We start from the raw sequence: 19,452 nt of genomic DNA on the forward strand, positions 1-19,452 counted from the left end.
TGGAGCTGCATCTAAGTGAAGTATCTAGCTAATTGTTTAGGGGTAGTAACTGCCGTCATAGCAAGCTGCTCCCACGCATGTTTATCCAGCCTGTGCAACTCAGTCCTTGTTGGTGGTTGTCTGAATATAAATCATTGAAAATGAAGTATCAGGCTAATTTGGTTCGCCATTCCTTTCCTAATAATTCCTAGCATTCTATTTGCTATACAGTCTGCTTCATGAGATGCATTTCAGAACTGCAGGCTCTTCCTGTTTCTAAGTTTTGCAGAAGATCTTTAGATTTGGGAGGGTCTGCCATTTTTAACAAAAGTGCTATCACTATTTCATCTCAAACAGATGTTTTTCCTCCCTTTCTTCAAGAAGGAATCTCCTGAGGGGATTGTTTAAGGATTTACACCTGTTGGGTGTTTCTAGGATTCTTCTATGATTTTTAAAGGTGTCTAATCCCTTTAGAAGGTCTGACCATTTGTTTGTCCTTTTCAGTAGACAGTGGAAGAAGGAGGTGGCTTCCATGTTTTTAAGGAATCTGTTGGTTTAGTAGATATTGCTAGAGGTTTAACTGTTTCTCAGAGGTCTTTCAGCTGGGCTCATACCTCACTGAGGCATAATGTTGGCTAGTGTCTCCAGTGAAGATTTGCAGGGCAGCTACCTGGACCTCTTTGCACTCCTTCACTGACACTACCACCTGGACTTTGAGACAGAGAGGACGCCTTGTTGGCTCAGGTCCCTTTGGATGTTTGTATACAGCTTTGTGTATAGAATATCTTCTCCTACGACAAGCAGGATCGTAGTCCTCCATCAGGTGGAGCCCAGCATGGAAAAATTCTGTCAAATTTTCTAGAACTTTGACTGGCACACTGAACATGCCCAGCATGCCACTATTTGTGCAGCCACGCGGGGTTCCCCTTCAGTCTCTGTGGTGCTGTTGCCTCGCGGTTTGTGGAGCTCTTTTCTGTTTTTTCAGCTTTCTTCTGGCCTTTTGTGGTTTTTCCTTCACATCTGCACCCGAGGTCTACCTCCCCCGCCCCCCCCCCCCCCCCCCCCAAGTTAGTAGGACAGCGTGGTAAACTTTTTACCACCTTCTAGGACAAGCAGGATGGTGGTTCTCATGTGTGGGTGACATCATCCGATGGAGCCCGGCACGGAAAACTTTTGTCAAAGTTTCTAGAAGCTTTGACGAGCACACTGAGCATGCCCAGCTTGCCGCTATTTGCGAGTCCATGCGAGGTCCCCCTTCAGTCTCTTTTTTTCTGCAGTACAGTTGCCTCGCGGTCCGTGGAGCTCTTCCTCTTTATTGTTTTTCTTGACAGTTTTCGGGTCTCTCTTCCCATTTTCCTCTTCTGGTCCCCCCTTCACGGTTGGTGCCTCCTCGGGATGGCAGGTTATTTTACTTTTTTCCCAACTTTGCGGTCAGTTCCCGACTACACGCCGGGTGTTTTTCATGGTGTTGACCGGTTTTTGTCAGTGCCTGCGGACCATGTCTATCACGGACCCACATGAGGTTTGCATCCTCTGGTGATGTCGCATGACGTCCGCGGATGGCATCTGTGTGACCAGATGACCCTCAAAGGTCGTCGGGCGAGCCTCAATAAAATGGAGAAACTTTTCGGTCGTTACAAGTCTGCTCCTTCTATCTATGCCTGTGTCAGAGCCATAGACTCCAAGAGGTTGCAGGGAGTCGCTTGATATGCACCCTCTTGCCATTCCTTTTGCTGGGCCTTCAAAGGATCGCGGGAACTGTGATAGATCCTTGGTCATTTCACTGCTCTCCAGGACATTGGGGTCCTCTGCCTCCTTGGTGCTGGGGAAAGACCAGGCCAAGCTCCGTGGGAAGTCCCGCAAGCATTGCCACCGGTTGCCGACAACACACGGCTTTGGCACAGCACCAGTGGTTGCCAGGCCGCCACCGAAACAACACTGGCCATCGGAGATTCCATCCTCTGATGACCCTGGAGAGAGTCCCAGGCATTCCGCACCGATATCGGAGAAGATGGACAGAGGTGGGACTAGGGGTCGGTGATAAATCCCAAGGTCTGTAGCATCTGCACTGTTAGGGCAAGAGTGCTCAGGGCCCCCTTCGTGGGAATCGCTCTTGACCAACCAGTCATCTAAGTACGAGAAAACATGCACCACCCGAAGTCTGATGTAGGCTGCCACCACTGCCAGGCATTTGGTGAAGACGCGGGGGAAAGAGGCCAACCCAAAAGGCAGCATCCTGTACTGGTAATGGGTGTTTCCCACCACAAAGTGGAGATACTTTCTGTAGTCAGGGAAATTGGCTAGGTGAGCGTAAGCCTCCTTGAGGTCGAGGGAGCACCTCGGAGACCCGAGGAAGAGCCAGTGATGCCTCGACCCCTCCCTCAGTCCTGGCTACATCGGACTTTCAGGAGGAGCTGGACTGCAGGGTGCAGTCTGCGGTGTTCAAGGCACTTCAGAGTGTTGAGTTGCCAGTGCTGCTGGCCCCCATACCGGTGCACGAACCTCTGCAGTTGATTCTACCACCTCTGCTGGAGCATTTGGATGTCCTTCTGGGTGACCTCCCGATGCAGCCAATGCCCAAGGGGCCTTTGGTTCCCTAGCGGTCACAGATGCCCCTCACCGGATCAATCTTGTTTCTTGGGTCCGAGGAGGAGGAAGATACGGCCGGTACAGTGTTCCCCAGACCACGGTTACCCATGCCACTGCCGGGTTCTTCTGGCCTCCTATGGTCTCTGGTTCCCTCGATGCCAGGAGAACCGCCGATCCCTCTGGTGCCCTTGCATCCTCCAAAGCCTTCAGAGCCCAGGACCGATACCCCTCACTGGCCTCGCCCGCATCTCGCTGCCCTAGTGAAGAGGAGAAGGGCCTTTTGACCCCTGGAGAGTTGATTCCACAGAGTCGTCCTCAAAGTATTCGGATGACCCCCTCTTGTAGCCCTCCCCACCGGAGGAACACGGTGCCTGTTGCCCCCGAGGATTTGTCCTTTGTGGAGTTTGTCAGCTCCATGGCGAAAGCCATTCCCTTTCAGTTGCTCACGGAGGAGGATGCACGGCATAAGATCCTGGAAGTACTCCAGTTTGTCGATGCTCCTAAAGAGATCATGGCGGTTCCCATCCACGACATCTTCAAGGACCTCCTCCTCCAGATGTAGGAACATCCCATTTCTATCTGCCCAGTCAACAGGCTGATGCCACCTATTTGGTGCAACAAACCGTGGGATTTGAGAAGCGGCACTTCCCCCCACCAGTCAGTGGTTGTGGAGTCCACTCTGAAAAAGGCCCACTGCTCCCGCACCCATGCCTCTGCCCCTCCCGGGCGAAAGCATTGGGAGCCTGATTCTCTGGGTAGGAAAGTCTTCCAGGGCGCTATACTGGACACCCGTATTGCCGTCTACCAGCTATACATGACCCAGTACAATCAAAACCTCTGAAAACGGGTCCAGGACCTTGCAGAAGGCTTGCCTCAGCAGCAGCAGGAGGCTCTCTTGGCCATCATCCTACTGGGTCTAGAGGCTGGCAAGCATGAGGTGCATTCCACCTATGATGTATTTGAGACAGCAGCCCGTGTGGCTGTGGTAGATATCAGCGCCTGGAGAATGGCCTGGCTCAGAGCTTCTGACCTCCATCCAGAGGTACAGGAAAGACTCGCTGACCTCCCCTGCACAGGTGAAAACCTCATTGGGGATAAGGTCCAGGATGCAGTAGCGCAATTGAAGGACCACCATGACACCCTTCAGCAGCATTCCGCCTGGCCTCGGATGCCACGTCCTTGGCCAGGAAATATTATCCTCTGGCCTCTCGGGCTTGTCCACCGTGCACCAGCTCCAGGGGTCGCCTGCCCACGCAAGCCCCGGCTATGGGCTTTTGACTGATGGTGAAGGAGCAAAAGTCAGTTGGGTGTACCCCTGACGCCTGATCCCCTAGTGGGAGGCAGGCTCCTCGGCTTCGCCCATCGCTGGGAGACGGTCATGTCGGACCATTGGGTCCTCGCCATCATTCGTCGGGGGTGTCGTCTAAACTTCAGCCAGCCTCCAGAGACCTCTCCCACCATGTCCATCGTGAGGTGCATTCGCCCAGCAGGTCATACTTCAAACAGAACACTCTGCCCTTCTTGTAGCAGGCGCAGTAGAGCCGTACCTTTGCCCCCAAAAGGGCCGAGGGTTCTGTTTTGAGTACGTCCTCATTCTGGAAAGGAATGGCAACTTGCACCCCATCCTCGACCTCAGGGCGTTCAACAAATTTCTTGCAAAAGAAAAGTTCAAGATGGTCTCTTTAGGCACACTGATTCTCATCCTCAAAAGAGGAGACTGGCTTTGCTCCCTCGACCTCAAGGAGACTTGCGCTCACCTAGCCATTTTCCCTGACTATAGAAAGTATCTCTGCTTTGTGGTGGGGAACACCCATTACCAGTACAGGGTGGTGCCTTTCAGGTTGGCCTCTTTTCCCCCGCATCTTCACCAAATGCCTGGCAGTGGTGGCAGCCTACCTCAGACGTCGGGTGGTGCATGTTTTCTCGTACCTAGATGATTGGTTGGTCAAGAGCAACTCCCACAAAGGGGGCCGTGAGCGCTCTTACCCTGACAGTGCAGATGCTACAGACCTTGGGGTTTATCAACGACCCCAAGGTCCTTCTCCTCAGCTGGACTTCATTGGGGCCAGATTAGACACATCGCAGGCAAAACCATTTCTGCCCAGGGATCGGGCTCTCGCCCTCGCCTCACTGGCAGCCCGTGTCTGCAACAGCTGGCTGGTACCTGCCCACCTACTGCTCCATTTGCTGGGCCACATGGCGGCTTCCATCCATGTCACCCTTCTCACTCGCCTGTGTGTGCTGAGGGCTCAGTGGACCTTGCGGTTACAATGGTGTCAAGCCTCCCAAGACCTTGAGAGATCCGCCACAGTCACGGAACCTCTGCAGGTGTGTCTATCTGGTTGGAAGACCTCTCCAACTTGAAGAAGGGACTTCCCTTCCAAACTGCTCCTTTGATACCAATAGGCTGGGAGCAGCAGTGGGAAAACAGACCTTGTCTAACTGGCTGGCGGACTGCATCGCCTTCTGCTATGCGCAGCAGGCCTTCCGCTAGCCAGCAAAGTAAAGACTCACTCTATGCGGGCTATGCCAACTTCGGTGGCTCATTTGCCACGCAGTCCCTGTCGAAATTTGCTGAGCCGCAACCTGGAGTTCTCCTCACGTTTGCAGCTCATTACTTCTTGGACAAGGATGGGTGTCAGAATAGTGCCTTTGGTCAATCTGTCCTGCACAACCTGTTCCAGACCTGAACCAACTCTTCCTGCTCATGCCTCTGGGGGAACAGTCCCCTACCGACCTCCAGCGCCACAGTTGTGCCTGTTGGCATCGTGTTCGGTCGCTGTTGGTCTCACCTGCTAATGGGGACAGTCTGGAGCTTGGTATTCACTCACATGTGAGGACTACTAACCTGCTTATCCTAGGAGAATGCGCACTTGCTTATCTGTAACAGGTGTTCTCTTAGGACAGCAGGATGTTGGTCCTCAGGAATCCTGCCTGCCTCCCCATTGAGATCGGTTCGTTTTATTTTTTCGCTCGTATTTTTTTCTCTTACAAGACTGAAGGGGGACCTTGTGTGGACGCATGGATAGCTGCATGTGGGGCATGCTCAGTGTGCTGGTCAAAGCTTCTAGAAACTTTGACAAAGGTTTTCAGTGCCAGGCTCCATCGGATGATGTCACCCGCTTGTGAGGGCTAATATCCTAATGTCCTAGGAGAACACCTGTTAGAGGTAAGCAACTGCGCTTTCTTTGCGGTCTGTTCTGGGGGTTTTGGATTCTGTGTTTGCTCTGCACCGACTGCTTGCCAGCCTTGAACCATGGCTTCCTCCGGTTTTCATCAGTGGTCCCCAGTGCCTGCGGACCATATCTTTGACTGATCCACATGAAGTTTGATTTCTTTGCCTGGGGGCATCTCACGACGTCTGTGGTTGCCAGTTCTGCGACCAAATGAGCCTGAAAGGTTGTCAGGCGCGTTTGAATAAAATGAAAATTTTTGGATCCAGGAAATTGGGGCCGTCCATGCAGTGTCCGGCACATCAATGCCATGGGGTCGAGCCATTGATGTCCACCCCCCCCCCTGCCCCCAGGGTCCCCCTCCAGAGAGGGGCGCTAGGGATTGACCGCTGTCTGTGTTGGGTTCCAGGACTTCGGATTTCTCGCCCTCCTCTGCGCCAGGGAAAGACCGGGCTGAGCACCGTGGGAGATTGAGGAAGCACAGTCACTGGCCGCCATCGGCGCATGGCACCAGTTCCGGGAAGGCACTGGGATTGGCTGTGTTGCCCCCGAAGATGGCCCGCGGAGATGAGGCTTCGCCCTCGATCGAGCCCAGGAATCTGAGGCGCTCCCCACCAATGCCCATATTGGTGCCAGGCATCGATCCCCCTCGTTTTGAGGGCGATTTGGTGGCACCTGCTCTTCCTCCACTCACCTTACCTACGGTGACCTTCGAGGAGGAGCTGGATCGCAGGGTTCAGTTGGCAGTGCTCCAAGCCCTTAGGGGTATCGAACAGCCAGTCCCATCGTTGCCGCCACTGCCGGAGCCTATTCCCTCGATCCTAGCACCGCTGCTGGAGCTCTTCGATGTCCTGCAGGGCATACTCCCTATGCAGCCGGTGCCTGAGGGCCCTTCGATGCCCCGGCAGCCATTGTTACCTCCCCCCTCTGGGGCGATAACCATTGCTGGCTCTTCCAAGAAAGAAGGCTCGGTGCTCCCAGGGCCATCGGGGCCTCTGGCACCTCAGCTGCCACCCCCAGCTCCGGTGCCAGGGTCCTTGGGGGCCTCAGCGTCCCTCACTGACCTCGCCCAGGGATTACAGTGAGGAGGAGGCTTCGTATGACCCCGGGGGGGGGGGGGGGGGGGAGCGATACTTCCTAGTCTTCCTCTGATGTCTCCAAGGATGTCCTCTCAGAACCGTCCCCTCCGGAGGAGCAGCGCCGGTCTCCACCAGAGGACCATGGAGCGGAATGGATTCCGCTCCATGGCAGAATCCATTCCCTTCCAGCTCTTGACGGAAGAGGATGCCACATGCTGGAGGTTCTCCGGTTTGTGGATGCACCAAAAGAGGTGGTAGCTGTTCCCGTGCATGAGATCTTCAAGGAGTTGCTCCTATGCATCTGGGAACATTCTGTTTCCGTGTCACCGGTTAACAGGAAGGCTGACGCTGTCTGCCTTGTACAGAAATCGCTGGGTTTTGAGCCACACCAGATCCCCCACCAGTCTGTGGTAACGGAGTCTTCTCTCGAGATAGCCAAATGCTTCTGGACATGCTTCCACGCCCCAAGGTCGGGAACATAGGGAATGGGATGCTCTGGGTAGAAAGGTGTTCCATGGGGCAATGTTAATAGCCCGTATCACCTCCTACCAGCTGTATATGGCCCAACATTCTCAGAACCTCTGTAAGCGGGTTCAGGAGTTGGCGGAATGCCTCCCTCAACAGCAGCAGGATGCGTTCCTGGAGCTGGTCCAGCAAGGCTTTGAGTGTGGGAAGCACGAGGTTCATTCCACTTATGACATTTTTGAGACGTCAGCTCACGTGGCTGCAGCAGGCATCAGATCCCACAGGTTGGCCTGGCTCAGAGCTTCAGATCTCCGGCCGGAGGTCCAGGAGAAACTGGTGGACCTCCCTTGTATAGGGATAACCTTTTTGAGGATACTATGGCTCAGATAAAAGATCATCATGAAACCCTCCAGCATCTTTTGGCTAGTGCCTCGGACGCCCTCTCCTCTGCCAGAAGGTCGGTGAGGCAAGGGGGGCCTGTAGGTCTTTCTACCATCAGAGGAAGTATTACCCTCTGGTTCCCGTGAACGTTCTCAGCGTGTGTCCTCTAGGGGCCGCTCTAAACAGCAGCGGGTCCCTAGGCCTCAGCCAGCACCTTAGCCGAGCCCCGCTTACTGGGTTTTGGGTGGGAGCAAGGGAGCGCAAGTCAGTCACCATGCCCTTGGCACTGGACCCTCCAGTAGGAGGCTGTCTGCGGTTCTTTCTGGATTGCTGGCTAGTGATTAGCTTGCACTGGTGGGTCCTCTCCATCATTTGCCGAGGGTATCGTTTAAACTTCCTGAGTGTGCCCAGGGATGCTCCTGTCCTCAAACAGACCATGGCGGTCGAGCCTGTTCCTTGCGGCAGCAGGAAACGGGATTTTACTTTCGATATTTCCTGAACCCCAAGAGGACTGGGGGACTCCACCCTATCCTAGACCTGAGAGCTTTAAACTGTTTTCTCAAAAGAGAAAAGTTCAAGGTGGTCTCTCTCTGCACTCTGATCCCTCTCTTGCAGAGGGGGGGACTAGCTCTGCTCCCTTGATCTCAAAGATGCATACGCGCACATTGAGATCTCCCACTGTCACCGGAGATATCTCCGCTTCCTAATGGGCACCAGCCATTTTCAATACAGGGTGCTGCTGTTTGGCCTCACCTCGTGTCTTCACCAAATGTCTGGCACCGATGGGAGCGCACCTGCGCCATCTGGAGGCACAAGTGTTCTCCTACTTGGATGACTGATCAAGAGCGCTTCTCAAGAGAGAACACTTCGGTCTCTGTGCTTGACCATTCAGGTGTTGGAATCTCTCGGGTCTGTCATCAACTACCCGAAATCCCATTTGACCCCATCGATGCGCCTGAATTTTATCTGCGCTCGCCTGGACGAGGCAGAGGCCAAGGCATGTCAGCCCTGCATCCTTGCACTCATTCTGGTAGCTCTGGTGGGCTCGTTGTGCCGAAGCCAGCGGATCACTGTCCACCTCATGCTCCACCTTCTGGGTCATTTGGTGGACATGGTCCATGTCACACCCTTTGCCCACATGCGCGGGGTGCAGTGGACCCTGTGGTCCCAGTGGTAGCAAGCCTCTGAGGACCTCAGTGTACGTATGTGTCATGCCACCACTTCAGACCTCCTTGTCCTGTGGGGAGGACCTGGCCAATTTGGAGCAATGGGTCCTCTTCCAATCCCTGTCCTTCCATGTTGTTCTCACCACTGATGCATCTACACTGGGTTGGGGTGCCTATGTGGAGGGGCTCCACACACAGGGCCTGTGGTCGGTTCAGAAAGATCAGTACCAAATCAACTTTTTGGAACTCCGAGCGATCCATTACGGTCTGTCGGCGTTCCAGGATCACTTGGTGACCAAATCAGTCCTAATCCAGACCAACAATCAGGTGGCAATGTGATACATCAACAAACGGGGGCACGGGGTCGTTCCTCCTGTGCCAAGAGGTGGTTCAGATTTGTTCTTTGGCCCATTCTCAGGGTATATTACTTGGAGCAGTGTACCTGGCGGGGACAGAGAACGAGGTGGCGGACAGTCTATTGGCCTCACGAATGATCCCTGGATCCGGTGGTAGCGAACACAATCTTCTGTCATTGGGGCATCCCAGATGTGGATCTGTTTGCCCCCCCTGCAAAACAAAGTGGAGTCTTTTTGCTACCTTTACTGGAGGAGGGCAAACCGGCCTCGAAGCCTTTGCCTGCCATTGGCACAAAGGGTATCCTCTGCTTCCGCTGGTGATGAAGATGCACCTGAAGCTCCGGCAGGATGGGGGAATCATAATACTCATAGCCCCCTATCGGCCGTGGCAGGTTTGGTTCCTGCTCCTGCAGGACCTCTCTGTCCGGAACTTGATCAGTCTGGGGACCTCCCCAAACTAAGTCACACAGGATCGGGGCAGGCTGCGCCATCCCAACCTCAGGGCATTGTCGCTAACGACCTGGATGTTGAAAGGCTAATCTTGCAGCCCTTGGCGTTGTCTGGCGTGGTATCTCAAGTTGTGATTGCCTCCAGGAAGCCTTTGACTAGAAAGTCATACAGCCTGACGTGGAGAAGGTTTGCTGTCTGGTGTGAGCAGCACGGGATGGACCTGTTTACCTATTCCATCCTGAAGCTCTTGGACTAACTGTGTGAGTCTCTGTAACGAGACTGAAGGGGGACCCTGCATGGCTACGCAGATAGTGGCATGCTGGTCTTGCTCGGTGTGCCAGTCAAAGTTCTAGAAACTTTGGCAGAAGTTTTCCATGCCAGGCTCCATCTGATGATGTCACCCATGTGTGAGGACTAACATCCTGCTGTCCTAGGAGAACACCTGTTACAGTTAAACATCTCTGCTTTATACTCTTTTAATGTTTTAATTTATGGCTTTTACTTATGTATTAATTGTCCTATTGCACTCCTAAATCTACATATTTATATATTTTTATGTGCCTGTTTTTACAAGTTTATTTATTTTTAGATATATTAATTATTTTTATTATTGCTCAAGCTCTACCAGCATATACTTTTTACACACATCTTATTTCTTTATTGTCCCTTTGTCTCATAATCCACTGCCTTTGCTGATTTTCAATCTGGTATTTTGTCTCTTCCCCCCTCCCCCCTTTCCTTCAGGCATATTGAGAACAGGGCTGGCAGTTTCCCACCCAGTCTGAGTGATGGCTTTGGTATATTCCATTCATCTGGACTAGACTAGCTTGGTGGGACAAAAAGAAAGGAGAAGTTTAGTGTTACCTGCTAATTTCCTTTCCTTGAGTTCTGCCTGACCAGTCTAGGACTCTTGCAGACTGTCTGGTGGTTTTGTTCTTCACTCTACAGGATTGCACTAATTGTGGTGGTGGTCTGTTAATGTGATGACAGTAGAGGAGATTACATATTTAGTTTTTTATGACAAATACTGGGAGACTGATGTAAGCACAGGACCTTATAAAGGGTGATGTTCTCTGTCTCCATCTGTTGGTAGGGAAGCATAAACCAATTTGACCGGTCTGGCAGGACTCAAGGAAAGAAAATTAGCCAATTAGACTAAATTTCCCAATTTCTAAGTTGCTGCTGTAAAGAAAACATTTTTTTGGAAAATGGTCTTTTTCCAACAAAAACATAGTGCTTGATGGCACTCTATATTGTGTTCTCAATTGGCAACCGGTAGCTAGGGATTCCCCACTTGCGAGGATGAACGTCTTGCTTGTCCTCTGAGAACGCAAAAGTTGCTTGCCTGTAGCAGGTATTCTCAAAGGATAGCAGAATGTAATTCCTCACAGAAGCCACCTGTCTTCCCTAGAAGTTGACTTCTTTTTATGTAGCTAACAGAACTCAGTGTCCCCTGTGTGATGCCCTTGAAGCAGGACAATCCTGCACATGCTCAGTAAAGCTTTTGAAAGCTCTAGAAGCTGTGAAGTCATGGTCTCAGATCGGCGGCTCTGTCAGTCTGACATCATCTACTTGTGAGGACATGCATCCTGTTGTCCTCTGAGAACACTTGCTTACAAGTAAGTAGCTTTGGCTTTCTTTCAAACTAGCCACTTTAATGTACTTCAATAAGGACTGAATAAATTTAAGAACCCCATTGGTGCAGGGAGGGAGGGAGGAATGGAATGGAGGGGTGGTTTTGGGAGGAGGGATAAGAGTTAAATGGACTAGGAAGAGAAAAATGAACATAAGAGTTTTACAAAAAATATGTTGTATGTAATCAGATATTTACTTTGTAATGTTCATTATTTTATGCTTTTTAAAAAATAAAAACAGATTTACCATAAAATCCTGCTGCATTGTGGGGGTAGGAGCAGTAATGTTAGAAATAGCTGTGAAATGAACAAAAGTAAATGGCCCCCAGTGGTGATGGCACCTAACCATTCAAAATGACTGGTTCTGTTGAAAATAGTGAAGGCTAGATGCAGTTTTAAAAGCTAGCAAGTAATGTAAACCAGTTGCTTCTCTTCTCAAGTATTTTGCCATAACACTTTGAAGTGCCTGAAAGTGGACTATAAATAAAATGAACACATTTTAGTGTTTTACTAATTCATTATCAGTGAATGGTGGTCTTTCTGGAAGCAATTATGAATGTTGATCTCTTTCATTTTAAGCTACAACAGATTCTTCAGACTTTTCAGCAGCCACCCAAGCCCCCGTCTCCAGTGCTTGACGACAACATGTTAGCTCAAGTTCAAGCTATAACTGCTCAATTGAAGAGTACCACATCACAACCACCAGAGCAAATAATGGCTTTTGATAAGGTAGGCATCTGATAGTTTTTTGGTATATTCAGTGAAAGCCAATGAGATCCAATTTTCATAGTAAACTTGAATGAACATTCAGACCCTGGTGATGCCTAACTGCTGGATGCATTTATTGGTTATTTCCTAGACTATTGGTGCCCTGTGTGCAGCTGAATAGCAAAACTTGAATAGAAGATGATGCCCTTAGAGGAGTTCTGAACTGCTGTGAAAACATCCTGTTGGGTTTTTTTTCTTACTAGACGTAACCCTACTATGTAAAGATAATTAGATAATACATTTGGTATTTAAAACAAATAGTATCATTTAGATCTTTCTCTTTAGCTCTTGTAAAGTATCTGTCTTTGTTACTTTAGGACTGCTTAAAAAAAAAAAAAAAAAGACAGTTGTGCTTGTATTCAGGATAGCAGGGGCTCAAATTTTGGCCAAATTATCTAGTCAGTAAGTAAAAGTGGCTCACAAAGAAGTAGCAGCTCCACATGAACACTCATTCCAAGCTCAGTATCTTCTTTACTCTTCACTGGACCTGAATTTGCTTGTAGAAGTAGGAATACCTGGGCCCTGATGATTTTACAATGAACAGTTTTTCCTAGACGGGTTTACAGTGGGCCATTGACCCCTGCCTGCATCATGAGTCAATATCTGGGTAACTTGGGCTGATGAAAGAGAGTTAGCGCTGGCCATCTCTTCCTTCCTTCATCAGTTTTAATATATGTACCATGGTTTCCAGCCCATATGAATCTGAGAAATTTACCTGAGCAATCTTGTTGGCCCCACCAAAAGAAGGGTGACCTTGGAAATTTAATGAAATCAGCTTGTGAAGATGGTGCTTCTTCCTTCACGTGTTTCATATGTTTGTTTTACTAACGTGTAGCCAGATAGACTCAGGACCAATGAGTTATGCTCCCCTGCCAGCAGATGGAGACACAGATTGCAAAGCTAACGTCACCGTACGTATACCCCAGCAGTGACCTCAGCTCTCCAGTATTCTCCATCTCCAGCAGAGATGGTGGATGTACCTCTCCGTATGGGGATTGCTGTACTTTTTAGAAGGAGAAATTCTACATTCTAAATTGAAGAAAATTGAGCCCCACTCTCCTGCGGTGATACCTAAAGGTTCTTTCCCCAGTTGAGAATTCCTGAGGCGATTTCTGAGATCCCTCAGAGGTGTGCCTTGGTCTGGTAGCCGGTTCCTGGTGTGGATTTTGCTGCAAGGCAGCGGGTGCAAGAAGCAGAGCATGGCGGTGACAGCCAAAGCCCTCTCTCCCCACTGCCGGAGACAGTCTCTGTACTCAGCCGGTAAGCGCTGAACCCATGTAAGAACAAGGAAGATTTACCTCCTGGTTCAGAGATGATTACAGGGAGTTTTGGTAGGTCTTCCCTTGGTCTCTGTGCTCAGCGTGCCGTACCGTTGTCATTCCCGCTTCCATTGGGGGTAAGGGGAATTGGGCTTCTGGGTTGAGCAGCCCCCCCGTGGGCTAGTCCCCTCTGTACACTTGATCGGCACACCGCGTGACAGGCCACGGCAGTACCATCTTGCGAGCGTTTGTGTGCGTGTCATATTGCCCTCAATAGGATGTCAGTATGCGCAGTGCATTGGCTCTGCACATACGTTATGCACGTAACATCAGGCGTGTATCTGTGCACATCCTTTAAAGTACGTGGTACAGCAAAAGCTGTGCGCACAGGCTGTGCGTGCGCCCCGCCCAGACACTCAAAATTTGTACGCATACATTTTTAAACGCGAGCCGACAGTGCACAACTACTGCTGCCAATGACTCCGCCAATTATGAAACCCAAGCGCCTTGCTCTCTGCAATGCTTGCCATATTAGAGCGTCACAGTCAACCTGGACTTCAACTTATGTCTGCACTGTGAGGAAGCCCAGGGAGAATTGGACTCCTCGTTTTTGCTAAGCCAGGCTTCTCCCATTTGGATGAAGGGGTGGTCACTGCCTTAACTGGAAGTACGCCAGATCTCAGTATCTCCTTGACTGCTCATCTATGGAAGTGCCTCTGGATTAGGCATGGACCTGGTTAGTTTTTCCAGGGGCTACAGCCTTTGTACAGGCTCAGTGTACTGCCTCACTTGCCCCTGTCCGGATGGAACTTCAGCCAGTGTCCCCTCCCTTTCCCATTTCTATCGGCAGACCCCGAGGTATACCTCGCCTTACCAGGGGTATCCCTGGCAGGGACCCAGATGACACAGACAAAGAGGAGGATCCTGATTCCTTGGAAGATGGAGAAGTCCCCCTGGGTTGGAACTGTATCTTGCCAAGTTATGGTTCTTTCATAGAGACAAATTGCCAGCCCTGGTTTCCCAGAGTCTGAAGACTCTGGGAGTTCCTGGGGTGGATTCTATGATGGAACCAAAAAAGAATCCCATTCTGATTTCCCTGTGGAAAGCCACCTGCTACTTTCCAGTGATGGACGCCATCCAGGAGTTGATTGATCTGGGATGCCCCAGAAGCAAGTTTTAAAGAGGGCAAGTCATTGGAAGCTCCATACCCTCTAGTCCTGGCGGAAAGAGAATGTTTGCATTTCCCTAAAGTGGTTGCACTGGTCTGTGCCATCTCTAAGCGAACAACTATCCCAGTAGAGGGAGGAGCAGCCTTATAAGATGCGCATGATAGCTAGAATGAGTGTATCCTTAAACAAGCCTTTGACACTGTAGCAATGACTTTACAGATTGCTTCTTGTTGCGCTCTGGTGGTTCATTTGTGTCTGCTTCTCTCTCAGGAGATTGATGACTCGGAGGTGAATTCCAGAGTGGTTATTGAACCCGTGGCCATCTTTTAGCAGACACAGGCTCTGATTTAGTCTATACTTTGGCCAGTGGAGTGGCCTCTAAGGCGGGTCAGACAACAGCTATAGTTGTGGAACTGGTCAGCTCACGCAACCCCCAAAGCTAATCTTAAAAAGATGCCCTTTAAAGGATCACTCCTAATCGGGAGCGAGTTGGAAAATCTGGCCAGAAAATGGGGTGAATCTCCAGTTCCCTGGTTACCGGAAGATGATAGGCAACTACAGCGCCCCTCACCTATGAGGGGTTGTTCAGGGGTTCCCAGCGTTTTTGCCCCTACAGAAATTTGACATTTCAGAGGTCTCGACCCCCTTGGGATGTCCCAGCCCTTTCGTACCTGGCAGCCCAGGAGAGGGGCAGGTTCAGTTCAGACTCGTCCCGAAACCCCCCAATGAGATTTTACCAACCCACCTTTGGGATGCGGAGATAGGGGGTTGCCTGTCTCTCTTTTGCCAACGGTGGGTCCAAGATACTTTACCATTGCCTCAGTTACAAAACTTAGATTGTAAGCCCTCTGGGGATAGAGAAATACCTACAGTACCTGAATGTAAACCGGTGTGATATCTCAATGAGATCAAATGTCTGTATATAAATAAATAAATAAATAAGATTACTTCAGACAAATGGGTACTGGAAGTCATACGAGAAGGATATGCACTGGAATTCCACAGCACTCCTCAGGCGTATTCATGGGGTCTCCCTGCCACTCCCAGCACAAGAATCAGGCAATGGAAATTACACTTCTAAGACTCCTGAGGATGAGGGCTGTGATCCCAGTATCTACACCCCAGGAAAATACGGGGCATTATTCCATCTATTTCGTTGTACCCAAGAAGGAAAGTTCCTTTTCCCCAATCCTGGACCTCAAGAGCGTCAACCATCACCTGCGAGTGAATCATTTTTGCATGGAAACCTTGCACTCTGTGATGATTGACTGTACAGCCGGGAGAGTTGCTAACCTCCTTGGACCTATCAGAGGTCTATCTACATATTCCAATCTGACAGGATCACCGTTTCCTACACTTTGCGGTGCTGGGTAGTCATCAGTTTTGGGTGTTGCCCTTCAGCTTAGCCCACTGCCCCAGAACCTTTCCCAAGATTATGGTGGACATGGCAGCAGCGTTGAAAAAAGATGGGATCCTGGTGTAATCATAATTGGGACGATTGGCTGATCTGGGCCAGGTCAGTGGAAGAGAGCCTCCTGGTGACCAGCAAGGTGATCTCCTTGTTACAGGAACTCGGTTGGGTAGTAAACTTTTCCAAGAGCAGCCTCAAGCTTTCCCAGTCCTTGGCGTATCTGGGACTTTTGGTTCGACACCAGATGGGGCAAGGTCTTTCTTTTGCCCATATGGATACAGAAGTTGACATACCAGGTGCATCGGTTGGTGAACACTGTATGCCCAATGATGTGGAGCTATCTTCAATTTCTTGGTTTGATGGCAGCAACCCTGGAAATAGTGTCATCGGCGAGGGCACACATGCATCCTCTTCAACGCTTATTGCTCTCACATTGGAATCCACAGTCTCAAGACTATTCGGCTCATCTCCACTTACTGAGGAGGAGTCTGCTGTCACCTATAGTAGTGGTTGCATGAAGCTCATCTGAGCAGGGGTGTCCCCCTGTCCTCAACAAACTGACTGGTTCTCACAACAGATGCAAGTCTCCAGGGCTGGGGAGCCCACTGTCAGGAACTGATGGCCCAGAGATGTTGGACAGAAGGAGGCCCTCTGGAACATCAATCGCCTGGAAGTCTGGGTAGTCAGATTGGCATGTTTACAGTTAAGCCATAGACTCCAGGGTCAGGCGGTCCACATGATGTTGGACAATGCAACGATAATGGTCTACATCAATTGCTATGGAGGAACCAAGAGCCAGCAAGTATCACAGGAGATAGACCTCCTTATGGAGTGGGCAGGAGTACATCTACAGATGATCTCAGCCCCCCCCCCATTACAGAAAAATACAAAATACAACGTCAGAGCATACTTTCTAAGCAGGGAGTGTCTGGATCCAGGAGAGTAGGAATTGTCGGCCAAAGTGTTTCAACGATAGTAGATTGTTGGGGCCTCCTGTCAATTGATCTGCTGCCTGCATCCCACATTGCGAAGGTTCCTAGATTCTTCAGTCGCAGAAGAGATCCATGGTCCCTGGGAGTTGACGCACTCATTCAAATCTAGCCAGAAGAAGTGTCGCTATATGCCTTCCCTCCATGGCCCCTGCTAGGCAGGGTTATTCGCAGAATCGAGCAACTCAGGGGTCTAACTCTGCTAGTAGCTCCAGATTGGCCCAGGCGTCCATGGTATGCGGACATGTGGAGGCTCCTGGTAGAGAACCCCCTGCACCTCCTTCCCTGTTATAGCAGGGGACTGGTCCTTCACGAGGATCCGACTCGATCCAGTCTTATGGACTGGCCCTTGAGAGAGCTCGCCTGAAGAAGTGGGGATATTCTGCGTCTGTAATTATCACCTTACTCCAAGCTTGGAAGTTCCTCCATGTCCCTAATGTGTGTGCTGGTCTGGAGAGTATTTGAGGCCTGGTGCGAGGAATACGGCGTCTCCCCTCAGTAGCCAAAATTCCACTTATTCTGGAATTTTGGCCCTTAACTCCTTGAAGATGCATGTAGCGGCGCTCTCCTGTTACAGGGGTAAAGTGAATGGGTTCTCCCTATCAGCTCATCTGGATGTGGCTCTTTTTCTGAAGGGAGTGAAGCACCTTTGTGCGGTTGCCAGATCCCCTTCTGGACCCTTTTAATTTAGTGCTGGAATTTTGGCAGATCCTTTCGGTCATTGCGCAGTCTTTCCTTGCGTTTATTGACTTTGAAAATGGTGTTCCTGGTAGTTATATGCTCAGCACGTCGCATCTCTGAACTACAGGCATTTCTCCAACCGGTAGCCTTTCCTCCGAATGACTCCAGGGGCGTTGCAGCTATGTAGTGTTCTGACTTTCTTACCCAAGGTAGTCGTGGAGTTTCATGTGAACCAGTCCATTTCATTGCCATCCCTAGATAAACTCAAGGACGCGGAGGAATATCTGCTCCTTCGTCATTTGGATGTCAAGAGGCTTTTAGTGCGGTATCTGGAAGTCTCAGAACTGGTCCGAAAGATGGAGTGCCTGTTTGTCCTTCATGGCGGAAGGAAGCAGGGCAGACCAGCTTCGTGGATTACCATAGCTTGCTGGATTAAGGAGGTGATCACAGGAGTCTGTGTGGAGGCTGAAAAGCTAGAGCTCAAGTGGTCTTATGGGTGGAGGTTAGACTGCTGTCTCCCATCAATATTTGCTGGGTGGTGACGTGGACCTCCTTGCACACTTTCTCCAGATTTTATCGCCTGGACGTATAGGCCCAAGAGGAAGCAACCTTTGCATGGGCGGTGTTGACCGGACCGCGGGCAGTCTCTTGCCCTGATCGGGAGTAGCTTTTGTACATACCATTGGTCCTGAGTCCATCTGGCTCCATGCTAGGAAATGGAGAAATTACTTACCGGATAATTTTGTTTTCCTTATTGTAGACAGATAGACTCAGCATCCGACCTTCGGCTGCCCAAGTTCTGTGCCATGGGCCCTCCTGTGGAATGGGCCTTGAATCCAATGAATAAAGTGTAAGTGTTCATCCAGTCCCTAGGTTAAGGTATCTATATTCTTACTGGAGTTCAGTGTTTATGGTTGGTTGAGTACAGTTACGATTATCTGTTTTTAATCATATTTTTAGTCAAATTTTCAATTAAGTCCTTTCACTAGTATGTCCATGGTGGCTTTTGAAGAGAATACTGGAGAGCTGAGATCATTGCTGGGGTATATATGTACGGTGATGTCAACCTTGCAACCTGACTGTCTTCATTTGGTGGCAGGGGAGCATAACCCATTGGTCTTGAGTCCAACTGTCTACACTAAGGAAAACAAAATTATTAGATAAGTAATTTCTCCATTTACTTGGGTCTATCATCAAAACTGATTTCTTTACAGTCAAAATTAGTTGACATTGGCTTTTTGTAAAGCATATGAGAAGAAAGCAACTACTGTTCCCTGTACATACCCAGATCACTCCAGATGCCTGAGTTTTGCCTCCCTTCCAGCAGATGGAAACACAAAAGGTTTACTGACAGTGTCATTATAATCTATTGTGCCACCTGCAGTCCCTCAGTATTTCTCTGTCTCCAGCAGATGGTAGAGGTGCAAAACCTGTAGTCTGCGCTTAGTTTAAAAAAAAAAAAAAAAAAGACAGGAGAAGTTGGGGAATACATCCCAGGAGGTTGGTAGGTCCTGGTGGAGCCATCCCTCCTGGTCTTGAGGTGAACGAACAGGGGGTTGGGGATCCTTAGTTTTGCTCAGTTCTTTCGCTGCCGAAGGCTGAAAGCTGATGGAGTCAGTTCCTTCTCCTCCAGAAGAGAAAGCGGAGCCTGCTGCAACCCTTCAGTACAGGGAAGTGTTTCTGTTCTAACTTTTGATTAAAGTTTATTAAAAAAAAAAAAAAAAGGGGGGGGGGGGGAGGACACAGTCAGGGTTGTTGTTTTTGTCTTCCTGCAGCTTGGCAGTAGTGGGGGGCTGGTGCTGGTAGAGCGCAGCTTTCGCGAGCTCTTAGAGTTGTTTATTTCTCTCAGGCAATGGACTCCCGTGGTCGGGGCGACCTGTGGCATGCCATGCGGCAGCAAATG

General features: G+C 50.1%; 1 protein-coding gene across 3 annotated transcripts in view; it reads left to right on the forward strand.

The window, feature by feature from the left end:
- The window catches only part of SCAF4 (SR-related CTD associated factor 4), a 428,510-nt gene that overhangs the window by 154,989 nt on the left and 254,069 nt on the right, over positions 1 to 19,452 (forward strand). For all 3 annotated transcript variants that reach the window (XM_029603599.1, XM_029603600.1, XM_029603601.1), the window contains one exon: positions 11,852 to 12,001. In XM_029603599.1, coding sequence (XP_029459459.1) covers positions 11,852 to 12,001 — 150 coding nt within the window. The remainder of the gene's footprint in view (positions 1 to 11,851; positions 12,002 to 19,452) is intronic.

Source organism: Rhinatrema bivittatum, chromosome 5 (assembly GCF_901001135.1).
Source record: "Rhinatrema bivittatum chromosome 5, aRhiBiv1.1, whole genome shotgun sequence".
NCBI lineage: Eukaryota > Metazoa > Chordata > Amphibia > Gymnophiona > Rhinatrematidae > Rhinatrema > Rhinatrema bivittatum.